The sequence below is a fragment of the Urocampus carinirostris genome, chromosome 13 (assembly GCF_059441175.1).
Source record: "Urocampus carinirostris isolate Australia breed hairy pipefish chromosome 13, RoL_Ucar_1.0, whole genome shotgun sequence".
Taxonomy (NCBI): Eukaryota; Metazoa; Chordata; class Actinopteri; order Syngnathiformes; family Syngnathidae; genus Urocampus; species Urocampus carinirostris.
Window position 1 is genome coordinate 11,941,176 of NC_142361.1, and position 15,118 is coordinate 11,956,293.

At 38.7% G+C, this 15,118-nt stretch overlaps 1 protein-coding gene across 2 annotated transcripts in view; it reads left to right on the forward strand.

Annotated features, from left to right (window-relative positions):
- eef1akmt2 (EEF1A lysine methyltransferase 2) overlaps positions 1-7,167 on the forward strand; it is a 21,588-nt gene extending 14,421 nt beyond the window's left edge. The window contains exons 5-7 of one of the 2 annotated variants that reach the window (XM_088350975.1): positions 445-655; positions 4,527-4,615; positions 4,731-7,167. In XM_088350975.1, the coding sequence (XP_088207101.1) occupies positions 445-655; positions 4,527-4,615; positions 4,731-4,754 (324 nt within the window). In that variant the 3' untranslated portion in view covers positions 4,755-7,167. Of the gene's footprint in view, positions 1-444; positions 656-4,526 lie in introns of both variants that reach the window. The other variant, XM_088350974.1, reaches the window with a different exon arrangement.
- The last annotated feature ends 7,951 nt before the right edge of the window (positions 7,168-15,118 follow it).

The window sequence follows — 15,118 nt, forward strand, 5'->3', positions numbered from 1 at the left end:
CCCATGGGCATCATGTTGGAGACCCCTGATATATACACCATTTTGTTTATGCAAATCAGACTTTTCCCTTGTAATATTACAACTAAAACTAAAAAATATTAAAAAAATAAAAATTTTATTTAAACAATATTTGTTCATTTAAAATATTTCTATTTATATATTTCTAGAAAAGGACGATGAAAATATAGTAAAACTTGGGAAAAAACGGTTAAATATATTGTAAAATCAATGTATGCACAGTGACCAATAATGATAGAAAATTGTTATTCTATCGATTAAGGCAACAGGAGAATGTAAACTTCAATAAACATTACACTGGTGCCGGGAATTTATTTTTACACTTTCCGGACGGACACTGAACTTTAAGATTCTTTCATGAAAAAACATTTAGAAACACTGATCCAATTACATGTGACTTTTTTTTTTTTTTTTTTTTTTTTTTAGGAAATGGACTTCTGTTTAGGCGGAGTCGGGGAATACGACTTGTGTGTTGACAAAGGCACGTTTGACGCCATCAGCCTGAATCCCGAAAATAGCGAAGAGTTGAAAAGACTTTACGTGCAAGCTTTGAAAAGCTCCCTGGTGGATCAAGGCCTTTTCTCCATCACGTCCTGCAACTGGACAAAAGCGCAGCTGCTCAAGCGCTTCAAAGAAGGTGAGGCCATGTTGCTATCTGCCCATCTTTACATCCCAATATTGCCTGTCTTCAATCGGGAAAACGCTTTAGTTGGCAAAACGTTTAGGTATCTTTGATTAATATTGTAAAGACAATGTCATTCACAGACTCAGCAAATTTGTAACATTAACCACCTACCGGGCATTCTTCGTGGGGCGTGTTACTGAAAAAAGTAACTAGTTTAAGTTACTAGTTACTTCATTTAAAAAGTTATTGCCTTCACCCCCAGATTTGCGTTTCGTGGTATACAGAACCCTCAAACACCAGGTTGTGCTGTGAAGGCCTCGACCGTTATAGCTTTTTTAGGACCGATACCGATTATCAATATCAAGAGGGGGCCGATAACTGATCTTTGGAGCTGATATTCATTTGCCGTAAAAGTTCAAAAGTTCGTGTAAAATATTTCAATATTGCTAAAAGAAACAAAGAATATTTGTTATAAATTCAAATCAAACTTTTAACAGCTGTCAGAAATCTTTTACAGTACAGTAAATATATTAACATTTCAACACAACTAACATGACTAATCTTAATTCAGTCTGCAGCCTGTGGAGTCCAGGTAGGCTTTTCTTTCAGTGGCTCCATCCATGGTCGCTTCTCCAATAAGAAAGGCGCGGGGGTTTGGGGATTGGGGAGGATGCGAATGAGAGAAAAACTCTGCTTCCAAAGCAAAGTTCTAACCTGCTCCTCTTACACAGTTTTAAATATATTTAATCGGCCGATTGAATCAACAAAAAAGCAGATAGCAATATCCCCCAAATATCAGTGCCAATAATCAGCCCAGCCAAAAATAGTTCGAGCTCCAGTGCTGTGTCTTGGGAAAGTACAGCCTAGCAGCACCCATCCCTCTCCATGCCGTTTTTTGGGTAAGGTTTACTCCCCACATGAAACAGATAGTACTGCTAGTGATCCCTAGAGCCAAGAAGAGATCTGCAGGTTTGAAAGCGTTGTCCATTCGGGTCCTGGTGCTGTCGAATGCTCTGCCCTGTGAGATTTGATGTGCAACCTCAGTGGAACTTTTTAAAGCCAGGCTTAAAACACACTTCTATTCAATTGTTTTTGGATTACCTTTGTTTTGTGTTGATGTTTTTATATTGCGACATCCATTGCATCCTGGTTATCCTGGAAGGGATATTTTCTCATGTATGGTCCCCTCTCAAGGTTTCTTCATTTTTCTCATGCTGATGTTTTGAGTTTTTCCTTGCCCTCATGTAGGTTTTCGATCAGGCTATGGTTTGATAATAGTCTTTTGTCTGTTGTAGTCTTTGGTCTGTGTAGCCCTTAGAGACTTCTTGTGATTAAGGGCTATAAAAATAAACATGACTTGACTTGACTTGTTTCCATGGTTACCGACTCAGCACCTTGATCAACTGGTTGCTGTTGCTTTTTGGTGTTAAGTATCATCCCGCTCTTAAGAGATGAGCCAGACCTCGGCTTTGAGGGGCAGCGGCGTAAAACAATATTACAGGTTCAAAGGTTCTTCTTTAAACCAACTGGCAACTCTGTCTTCGTGAATAACTCTGTGCCAAACTGGTCCAAAAAGCTATTTGACCTAGAAAACACAAGATTTAAAATATCTGGGAAAAATATATTTCTATATCCTCCGGTTACTTTTAAAGTGAAGGAAATTTTGGGGGGTTTTGCCCAGCTCAACAAGCTTTTAACAACAAGGTAGCTAATTTCTTGACTTATTCTAAAGGGGAAAAGTCACACTATCTCAATTCTCATCTTGTTAAACGTGCACTTTGTTACATCTGGTTTTTATAAAACACTTTGTACATTGAAAACTAAAATAATCGAACTGTAAATTGAATTCCAGGTGTGACATTCAACTTTCGGTTCCATCTTGCAAAGCAGCAGCTGAAGTGTGGTCATCGTATATATGTGCCATAAAGGATATTTTCCTATAATTTTGAAGATGTTGGGCAAAAAAAACACATCAAAAATGTAAACGTATTTACTTTGCGCTCCATGCTCCACGTGACCACTATTTAGCCATTCATTGACACCCAAAAGTAGTGTGTTACTCTGAATCACTACCTGGAACTGCTTAAAAATAGCCACACAATCAGGTCAAGTCAAGTCACACTTATTTGTATAGCCCTCAATCATAAGATGTTTCAAAGGACTGAACAGGTTAGAATTACAATATCCACTAATCTTAAACCAACAAACCGGCAAGGAAAAATCAAAACCTCAGCACGAGGAAGATAAGAAACCTTGAGAAGGGGCCTCACAATGGGTAATACTTCATCAAGGATGACCAGGGTGCAATAAATTTATCATTGGGTAATAGTAAACAAAACATAGTGAACATCAATAAAAGCAAACAATGGGTAATATGTTAAAATTTGTCCATAAAGTGCATGACCGCAATGACACCTCAAGCCTGTAAAATAGTACAAAAAGTCAATAGCAACAACTACGCAGCTTCCTATCTCTGCCGGCTGGTCGATGCGGGTGTTGACATGCTTCAGGTCCAGATGCTGGTCTGCTGAGACATCTCAAATCGTCCTTCTCCCTCGTATCCCCACCAGCCTGGCAGTCGGAAAGAGACAGGAAAAGAAAAGTATGAGGTGGGCATTAATCATAAGCTATTGAATAGAAGTGGATCTTAAGTCTAGATTTTAAAACGTCCACTGAGGTTGCAGATCTTATCTTTGGGTTCAGAGTATTCCACAGCCCCAGGGCCCGGATAGAGAACACTCTTGAGCCTGCAGACTTCTTCTTGGCTCTCAGAGTCACAAGGAGACCGGCATTTTCCGAGCAGAGGCTCTGTGCAGGAACCTAGGGGGAAATCAGATTATAGAGATAAGAGGGCGCAAGTCCATGCAAACATTTGTATGATAGTAAAAAAACCTTAAAGTCACATCTTAAGCAAACTGGGACCCGGTGCAAGTTAGCTGATATAGGAGTAATATGCTCAAACTTTTTTGTCTTGGTCAAAAGTCTTGCTGCCGCATTTTGAACCAGCTTCAAACTTTTTATGCTAGACATTGGGAGACCAGAAATCCATTAATTACAGTAATCAAGCCGAGAAGTAATGGCAATAGAAGAAAATGTGTACGCCAACCAGTGGAAGTGGTGAACCCCTCATATTTCTTTCCTATCTAGAGAGCTTGCAAACCAACTTAGCCGCAACACTCCACATCCATTTTGTCTTGTCTTCAAACCACTCGAAGATTTCCTTTTCAATTTCTGGGTAATGTCCATGATCTTATCTTTTATTCTGAAGGCATGGTGTATTGTAAATATAATTCAAAAAATGAAACAAAACCTAAATTCTGCACTCTTTTACCATACTTGTTTTGCTTACGTTTTCTCCATTGATTTTTGCTGTGCCTGTATAGGCCACGCTCCCTTCCGACACGCTGCATACCATTCACTACTAGTGATTCCCAACCAAATATGCGCATATAAACTGACTGCTGATTCAAGATTTAATTTTATAATTGAAAATCTGGCATAGATACAACTATATACGGTAAGAGTAATATCAGTATCAGTAGAGAGAAATATGTGTTAGAGTACTCATTACAGAGAAAAGTTAATGCGCTCCAGGGACGCGTTCCTTTGTAACGCATTATCCCCAACACTGGTTGTATTTCATGTTATACTGTATGTTCTTTTGTATGACTGTGGGCATAAATATTGAAATTTGGGCCGTTTTTGACATTCGACTCCCTCAGTCAACACACGGGCTCTCAAAAGTGTGACTGTTGAGCTCCAGGCGATAACTGTCTGAAGTTTGCATTTTGGGTCACACGGTAGTGCCTTTCATGTTTGATGCTCAAGGTGTTAGTTTTAAGCGTCAGGAATTATTTTGTTTCCTTTCTTTGATGTTTTGCAGGATTTGAATGTGTGGAAGAGCTGCCGACACCCACTTTCCAATTCGGAGGCAAGAAAGGAAATAGTGTGACCGCGCTGATCTTTAAACGAGTACGGTGACTCAAGAAAACGTCGTATTCACCCTTTTTTGTTAACATATGGGGTGTTTACAAATGTATAAACATTTTAGCAACTGATCACTTAGTTGTTTATTTTTTCTTGACAGATTGAATCCGTTGAACCAACTTGAATCCCTTGTTTCTCTCTGGGGCGGGAGGGCTTGTGTTCCTAAAATGTCCTGCAATAGTCAAAACCCGCGAAGTAGAAACATTATTGTATTTACTGCATATCAGTAACATTTGATACATACAACTGTAACAAAATAATAAAAACACATAACAAAGATTTGCAGACAAATAAATGACTGGTCTTTATTGTCATTATACAATAGTACAATGAAATTGAAGGGCTTTTCCTTTTAGTGCAAGAAGTGATGTAAAGAGCGACTGGCTAACTGCATGCTAGGATCGGGGATCCTTGGATTGAGCCTGGTCTACGTGATTGTTAAGAGTCACGAGTGTAGCAGTTTCCCACAAGTTGTGGCTGCAGGTCATCCATTGTATGGGTTATGGATCAGGCATTGGTAGGATACAGACTCGGCAGGGCTAGCTTGTGATAGTTGTTATGTATCTTTGCCGCAGTAGGTGTACCTACGGCGCCGCTATTGCCTTGTCTCAAACACCCAATATACATACACACACACACTATGTCACCTGCCCCTGTGATGGCATTTCCTGTTTGTTGTCTGCTGCAGAACAAATGCACGATGAAAATCCACTAAATAGCAAAACCTCTATAAACAAACCGTGTTAAAGCAAGGGGTTACTGTACATTGTACATTGTACAATGCTATTGAAAGTATAAAAACAATTAATTCCTGGTAAATTAACATGGTGTTCGACCATAACATGTCCCCAGTAGTTGCAATTGTGTGAAAGTGTGCATCTTTTGTTACATCGTTCCAAGTATATCGTCATTAAGCGCTAATCTTGAAATGTAAGTTCTCCATTCACAAACTTAAATGATGCGATGAACAAATGGTTTTGAAATGCCTACCTCACGACTACCTTGCTGCAAAGACTTTCTTCGACTTAGTTGAAATGTTTAGAGCAGGGGTCTCCAACCTTTTTTAACCTGAGAGATTCTTTTTGTTACTAACTAACGCAAAGGGCACCCGGTCGGATATGCTTTTCTAAAATAACAACTGTCATGTTAATACTATGTTGTTACTATGTTATTACATGTTGATTATCGGAAGTAGGGTTAAATAGACTCAGAAATGTTTTTTTTAGAATAGGTCAGTGGGCACCTCAGCTGTCTTACGGGGACACCACCTTGAAGAGCCCTGGTTTAGTAATATTTCCTCTTTTGTGGGGCTTGTCGATGTACTGTATGTGGTCTTCCATAATGTTTTTCATGGACCTCCTGAACAGTCAATCTTTTCTAATTTGAGTAATGGTAACTTATGTTAGTGATCCTTTGTTTAACTCCTTTCTATGTTGACTTTGCACTTCTACTGTGTTTTTATACTTTTTGTAGGATATTAGAATACATTTATTTTCTTCAAGGTTTAGCACTGTTGCGATAATATTTTTCAATGTCTTTAGTCTATTAAGAATAAATAAATAATTGAGCTATCAGATGCTGAAATTTGTGTACATTTTTTATGGTCACCCTGTTGTGCATATATTTAAGGTATTTTTGGTAATGCAGTCCTTATGCTGGTCTTGGATTAATTGAGCTACTTAAAGTGATAAGTTGTGCAACTAGCGGACATAAAAAAAAAGGGAAATGACAAATTTATGAAACCTCAAAACTTAAAACTGCGATTTTCTTCCTTGTTTCCTTAATGTGTGATCTTATACCCAAAACTAATAACTTTAAAGTAATAGTGTGTAGTATTTGACCGCTCGGTGTCACTGTATTGTGTAGTGCAACAAAAACAGGTTCAAAAAATCCCTCAGGAATTCAAGCTACATAAACATAAAGTGACTGAAATACTTTTTTTCTTATTATTTTTTTAGCCCAGCCTTTGGCTTGGGTTTTGTTTTTTGGGTTCCCATAACTGCAGGAAAGGTAAATTTATACCAAATAGATCTATTCATCTAAGAATTAAAAAAAACGTTTATGATTGTTCATGTAGTTTTGATTTTTGAATGAACTTTAATAAATGAAGTTTTTCACCACTTTGAGGCGCTAAATAAAACACCCTTTTAAAGCCCCAGTGTGTCATATTTGACCACTAGATGGCACTGTGTTGTCTGGCATGAGCGAGGGTCAGTGCCACTGAGCACAGCGTGGCGGTTGGATGCCGGCCAAACATTGCAGCGACCAAAGATTTCACTTTATTTAATAAAAGTACAAATCAATGTTCTTGTTTTTTTTTTTTTTTTTGCTTAAATTAACGTTTTTTGTACCACTAGGAGGCCCTAAATATTAGACACTATCCCTGGCCACAATTTTCACTTCTCTTCCCAGAAAGGAATCATATTACTAGTATGTTGCCTTCAAAGTTGTTTTTGGTCTATTTTTTGTTCCTAACATGTGCTTTGACAACTAATGCGTTGTACTCCACCCAGCTAAGTAAAAAATTTGTCTTGGACGTCTGATGATTTTGTAATTAACTTAACACCTTGAAAATAAATTTCATTTCAGGTTTGATGTGCGGTTTAACATTCTTTGAGAACCACTTTCAACCATTCCTAAACAGAACTACGAATCAAAATTCAAAATCTGAACATGTTATTTATTTGTTCTGAAAAGAATTGTTTGGGAGAGCTGTGCTAAATATTTCTTGTACCCTATTTTCCACACTATAAGGTGTGCCCCCAAATAAATAGTCTTTTGTGATATAAAAAAAATTATATATATATATATATATATATATATATATATATATATATATATATATATATATAGCGCACAGGACTATGATTGTGAGGTCTAATATTGCACAAAATACAAATAAGTGTGATAGTTCCTTGTCAAAATACTGATCACAATTGCGTAACCTAATGCAACGCAAATCAAACTCAGATCATGGCATTGAGTGCGCTTGATCCCATAGACTAGACACCTAAGAATACAGTCAACAAATGAAAAGGCATTAGTTGTAATCCTTTCATCACACTATTTTTGGTCGCAGTGCCAAATTGTTGATGTTATATCTAGCCGGGTCGCGAGAAAATGTCAGGCATTAAACCCGTTCGTGAAATAGCCGACTGGCAAAGTTATTAAGTCAAGTCAAGTCATTTTTATTTGTATAGCCCTAAATCACGAAGAGTCTCAAAGGGCTTCACAGATTGTTACACTATATTACACAAACTATTTTCAACCGACAAGAGGAGTAGGTTATTCGTATGCAATGGAGTAGAAGTGAGTTTTAAGTTTAGATTTAAACATTTCCACTGAGGTTGCAGATCGAATCTCAGGGGGAAGAGCATTCCACAGCACCGGTGCCCGGATGGAGAACGCTCTCGAACCAGCAGAAGACTTCTTTGCTCTCGGGATCATCAGAAGACCAGCACTCTCAGATCGTAGGCTTCGGACCGGGACATAGTGGCAGATCAGATCTGAAAGATAAGAGGGAGCAAGTCCATGTATGATTTTGTACAATACTAAGAGAACTTTGAAGTCACATCTTTGGCTAACTGGGAGCCAATGCAGGTTAGCCAAAATCGGTGTTATGTGATCGTACTTTTTTGTCCTGGTTAAAAGCCTCGCTGCGGCATTTTGTACTAGCTGAAGAGACTTGATTCTGGACTTCGGGAGACCGGAGAGTAGTGCATTGCAGTAATCGAGACGGGAGGTAACAAATGCATGAATTATTGTTTCCGCATCAGACTGAGACAGTATTGAACGGATTTTAGCAATGTTGCGAAGATGGAAGAAGGCAGTTCTAGTAATTTGCTTTACATGCATCTCAAAGGATAGATCAGGGTCAAATATGACACCTAAATTTTTAACTGAGTCACTCTGTGTGATGTGACATTTGTCAATGTTCACAGCAGTTTTTGAGAATAAGTCCCGGCATTTAGAAGGACCAATGACTAACATTTCAGTCTTTTCAGAGTTAAGACGCAAGAAATTGAGTGACATCCACTCTTTTATCTCAGTGAGACGCCAAAACCAAACCCCACCCCATACCAACAATATCACGTTTCTGTTTCCTTTCATTACGGGGCCGCCGCCGTCGTTTATTAAGAGGAATAGCTGTCCACAAGGATGCCGGGTCTCTTTGAAGTTCGCTCGGTATATCATGGGCGGTATAAAAAGTGCCCGAATAATCGAAATTTAGACGCCCACCCAACCGAATAAGTTCGTCCCTACTGTAAGTGTTTTTGGCCACACATGTGTCCAAAAGTGAAAGCAAAAAAGACAAGAGAACGGCAATAAATAGAAGATTAGCTGGGCAACAAGCCGCAAGCATGTATCCATGCGCCGCCATGCACTCAATGACAATAAAAGCATTGTGGGAAGTAATTCAGTCCTCAGAACTGAATGAAGAACGTTATTGTGGGAAGTAAGGGTCGTCCTGAAAAATATTAATAAAAGCATAGCCACACATTAATAAAATGTATGTCACTTACAACGCTTAGTTTGGTATCCTGGGTTAGATTCCGGTAGCAATTACAGGTCATGCAATTGCGAATAATTATCCATTTCCCTTGGGTGGTTAGATTTTGGTGCTGTTATAATTGCTATCGGGTTCAATCCCTGTTGCCACCATAACCATGCAATTGTGGCCAGCAATACAATTTACCGACTGATCAACATTCGGACAAACATGGTAAAAGCCTTTCCAATGCTGTCAAGTCATGTTTATTTGTAAAGCCCTTAATTACAAGGAGTCTCAAAGGGCTGCACAGACCATTGATTATTGCAAACCTCAGACTATTTTTCCACCATCCCCTGATCTAAAACCCACATGAGGGCTAGGAAAAGCTTAACATGAAGAATTTGAAGAAACCTGGTAAAGGTACTGGTACGCACATGAGGGAATCCCCCTTCTAGGATGACCAGGTTGCAATGGATTTTGCAATAACAAATAACACACAGATATTGTCAACATGAAATATATGTCATTCATAAGCTATAGATTAGAAGTGTGTTTTAAGCCTAGATTTAAGCAGTTCCACTGAGGTTACAGATCGAATCTCTCCTTGGCTCTTGGTATCTTTAGTAGACCAGCATTTTTATAGTGAAGGCTCTGGACCAGAACATAGGGGGAAATTAAATCTGAAAGATATGAGAGAGCAAGTTACTTCATGAGTTAGTACAATGCTGAACCTTAAAATCCCATCTTAAGCTAACATGAAGCCAATGCAAGTTAGCTAAAATCAGGGTAATGTGATCAAACGTTCCTGTCTTATTTAAAAGCCTTGCTGCAGCATTTTATACTAGCTGCAGGCTCTTGATTTTGGACTTCGTGAGACTTGAGAGTAGTACATCTCAGTAATCGAGACTGGAGGTAACAAACGCATGAGTTATAATCATGACCGGGACAGCATAGGGCAAATTTTAGCAATGTTACGAAGACAGTAAAAAGCTGTTCTAGTAATATTCTTAACGTGTTTTTGAAAGGACGGATTGGGGTCAAATTTGTGACTGAGTCACTCGGTGATATTACATTTGTCAATATTCAGAGCAGTTTTCGAAACCAATTCACGGCATTTAGATGGACCAATAATTAACATTTCGGTCTTTTCAGAATTGAGGCGCAAGAAGTTGAGTGACATCCATCTTTTTATCTCAGTGAGGCAGCCCCCCAAATGTTCACATTTTAGTGGGGCAGATTGTCTGCATATAAGGCGCATGTTCAAATTTCTGGCCATTTTGGGTACCTCAGATGTGCTTCAAAGTCTGAGAAATTCGTAATTTAATTTGCCCTAAATTCAGCATAATGGAGAGAAAACATCTTTTTATTTAAACACAAAGCCGTTATTTGCAGAGCTGCTTTCATGTTGTAATTTGTTGGCAGCAGCTTCTCATCAAACAACTTTTGCTATTCAAACACTCCTTTGTATTCTCTCTAATAACAAACAAAATGTGTGAAAGTAAGCAATACTTGTTGACGAGCCGTATTGCACCCAGCAAATAAAGCCATTATAACCTCTGTGGCATGTGTTTTCTTTTGTGACACTTTGCATGTCAGTGAACATTATTTGGAAGTGAACATAAAGTGTGAAAACTCAGCCAATACTGTAGCAATATTTTTTACATCCAACCACTCAAAATGTTTAGTTGAATCAGACCTTTCCACACACATGGTTTTTCTCTTCTCTAATTTCCCAGCCCCCCTCTGCTCTTAGGACAGTACCAGTCCTAAAAGTGCCTATGAAGAAAACTAACAGAACTATATATGCGTGGCTTTGTGGTACCACTTGGGTCATGGGGGCACCATTTCCTGTGGTGTGTCTTGGGCAAGTACATTCTGGCATTGCCTATCCCTCTCTAGACCGACATGTGTTTTGGACCGGGGAATAGATAATACGGCCGAATTAGAGCCTTGAATTAGTCTAAGAGTGGAGACAAATTTGTTTTCTATACATGCCAATTTTTTGTTGTTGACAATAGTATTTTCCCCCAACAAACTTGCCCGATTCAAGTCAGTGTACATTAGTGAGACGTGAACTTAAAGCGTGAGAATTCATTTATGAATATACTGTACTTTTACCTGCATCCAATAAAAATGTTTGGTGGCTTCAGACTTATATATATTTATATATATATATATATATATATCCATCCATTATATGCACCGCTTATCCTGAGTAGGGTCGCAGGGGTGCTGGAGCCCATCCCAGCTATTTTCGGGCAGTGGGCAGGGGACACCCTGAACTGGTTGCCAGCCAATCGCATATATATAATATATATATATATATATATATATATATATATATATATATATATATAACATGTATTTATTTATTTATTTTTTAATGTATTTATTCATTCGCTCTCCTTCATGTCCTAAAAGGAACTAAATTAACTGTTTTTACAAATGCATAACATTTTTTGGTGAATATTTCATATGGCCTAATTTGAGCTTTGAATTAGTCAAAAAGTTGTGACAAAGTGCTTTTCAAAACAAGCCATTTTTTGGCAATAGCAGTTTCCCCCAAAATCCCGCTGTCAATTTTGCCTGCAAAATGCTATTATTTGGGTTTTAGCGCTACCAACGGGTGTAGTGGTGTGAACACTCAACAAAAGGTTTTTCTTTGCGTACAGTTGTCAGCACATTCGCCTAACTCGCAAAAGGTCCCCGGTTTGAGATAGGGTGGAAACATGTTAGCCTGAAGAGGGATGGGCGCCACCAGGCTGTTACTTACCCAAGAGACACCAAAGGAAACGGTGCCCCTATGACCTTAGTGATTTAGGGATCCTACCAACAATTGACTCTACGGCCCTGAAGAGAAATATACCAAAATAGTGGCAAATGCATTTAAAAAACAGGTTTATGATGGGCAGAAAGGGGGCTAAACCATAAATTAACACTCATGTGTAATTTTGATTTTTTATTTAGTTATGATAATTTCTGAATGTTTTCATATGGATGCAAAGCTTAGTGAAGAAATTTTCCTTTGGAACCTAGAGAAGTCTTGTGAGCCTTTCATTTGTCAAAGTGGCCTTGCGACTTACACCCACACTGCCTGGCTTTTACTGCTCAATTTTCATCTTTTGGTATTTGTGGGAATTTTGAAGCTTAATTGTGCTTTGCTTACTACTGACCCAGAGGGCAAAATCTGCTTCCTGTTATATTAAGCACGGAACTTTTTTGCATAAAGCTATTTCCTGGATGTTTTTTGGCCTTTTGCTTATAGGGACCAAGCAACAAAATCTTAATATTGAGCAAAATGGTGCAGAAACTTTTCATTGAGTGCAAATATTATTATGTTTTCACTGACAGCATGGGGAAAAAGGAGTTCAGTGACTGTACAATAATTAACATTCCAGACTAGTGGCAATAGCTGCATTTTTCTTTTTACACTGAAGGCTTAAACATGATGACAAAAACCAATGATACTTGATTGGCAGAAACAACACTATGCTAAAAATGTATGTATATATTGAATGTATACAATAACATATTGCCGTGAGGTTGCAAAAATTTACACTGGAATCAAATTTTAAGTTAGCTACATTTATGTTAAAAATGTCCCAATTACAAGTGGTAACACTTGAAAAGTAAGATAAGAGCAGATAAGTGCAATCCGCAAAAAATATAAAGAAGCTTTGGGCATTGTTAACACGTATTAGAAGAAATATTCTTCTTTGAAATTTTAAGGACACCTCAAACAACACACCCCACCTTTAAAATAATGCACGTTTATAGGATGATTCATATATATTTGATTAATAATCATCCCTATATATACAAATTATATATATATATATATATATATATATATATATATATATATATATACATTTATTTTTTTTTGAATGAAGTTTTTTCTTACCACTAGGAGGCGATTATTAATAGACAATGTCCCTTTTAAAACTACTTTGGATTTTGTCCGATTTTATGGTGTTAAACCACTTGACAAATTAGTGTAAATTCAACAAATCATTTTTCATCAGTGCTTCATATAGGACCACAAACTTCCTAACCAAACCTAAAGTTATTGTTACAAAATAGCATAAATATGTGATGTTTGTGTGTCTTTATTTCAGGTTTCGTACAGGTGATTAAGTTCTTTAAAAATGCTTGAAATGTAAAAGTGTGTCTTCAAGAATTCAAAAGTACTTGACGGTTGGGTTAGGTGCTTGTAAATGCTTGAAAATATTGCCATGTTTCTCAGCAAGTGGTCTTAAAAATTAAGCCTACACTGCTCTCTGTTGGCTTGGCTTGGCTTTCTTCTGCCCTCGTGATTACCGGCAGCTGGCAGTAGCTTGTACGGCGTTGTCTAATAAAGTTTCATGGCCCCCTACACATCACGCCCAAGAAGAAAGTTGCATGGTATACCTAAAAGGAGCACTATAATATGTATATTTGTGCAAGAATTACATAATAATTATGGACCATGCGAAAAAAATAAGGTAGTGTTTTTCAGTGGTAAATTGTAATGGGAAGGACATCCTGCAACTGAAAATGTAGGGTACATGTTACTGTCTTTTACCCAACACCTATTGATTGATTGATTATTGCTCCAGCGAAGGTCGGGGGCTCCCGTCCCTGTGCGTTGAGCCGACCAGATGAACCAGGTTTTTCCAATGCTGGCGGTCTTGTGCCAGCTGTTCTGCATCCTCTACAGCAACTCCGTGTTGTTGGAGGTCGCCCACAATGACGTCGAGCCATCGAGTGCGGGGTTTCCCTCGTGGTCGTCTTCAGCCTGCGGCCTTTGGGTCAAACTGGAGAATGGCTCGTGTCGGATGGTCTGGTGGTAGACGAAGGACATGGCCAAACCAGCGGGTGCGGCGTTGTGCGACCAAGGAAGATGCTCGGGGCTGGCCCGTGCGGGCTCTGAGCTCTTTATTGGAGACTCGCTGGGGCCACCTGATGTTCTCGATGGTTCTGAGAGCCCTGCTATCAAAACCGTCGATTCTTGTGGACAGGGTGTCGTTCAGGGGCCATGTTTCTGAGCCATAAAGCAGGATAGAGAGTACGGCGAGGTTGTAAATGCGGAGCTTCGTCTTGCATGCGATGGTCTGGTGCCGCCAGAGTGGTTTCCAGAGAGACTGCAGAGCAGATGCTGCCAGGGCTCTTCTGCGGAGAATCTCTGGTTTTAGGTCCCCATTGTCTGTCACCATGGACCCCAGATACACAAAGCTCTTGACAGGCTCTACGATGTCGCTACCAATTTGGATGGGAGGTGGCTCTGGTCCATCACCAACATACATGAACTTGGTTTTCGTCCAACTCACTTGGAGGCCAAGTTGCCCAACACATATATGGAGAGAAATTTGTCTCAAAAACTAATACATATAAAATTTACTCAAGACCTAAAACTCATATATCTTGGTAGATGAACACCTAAGATTAAAAATTGCATATTTCAATCACAAATATATTTGTGGCTTTGCAAAATTCCTGACTTACACCAGATTTCGCCGTGAAAGGTACTGAAGAAATTTGAAGACCTTAAAAAGTGCTTGAATTTAGCAATGAAAAAGGTGTACGAACCCTGTTATTTGCCAAAAAAATGTTCTTGTCTGAATAAAATATTTGGTGCAAAATAACAAACGGAAAAACTTCTAGTCCGGTTTGGATGCAATCGCCCTTTTTAACGCAGTTAACTACAACCATATGTCCAGTCCAAACGGAAAAAGGTCTGTAGCTAATGAGCTAATCAGGGCTCCAAAGACTCATGATGAAGAGCTGCTGACATAATGAAAAAACAAGAGGCCACAAGTCTTGTTTGTCGCGCTGCTCATAAATAACTGCCTCAATTGGACTTCTAAATGGAAGCTGGAACAGTCGATCGACAAAACACAGCCTAACCCCAACCCCTGCTGTCCGGTAAACAAGAGTTTTACAAGAATACTTGAGGCATATTTATTTTATTTTTACAAGGTTCCCCATTCCTTCCTAAGAATCTACAAAATTCACAG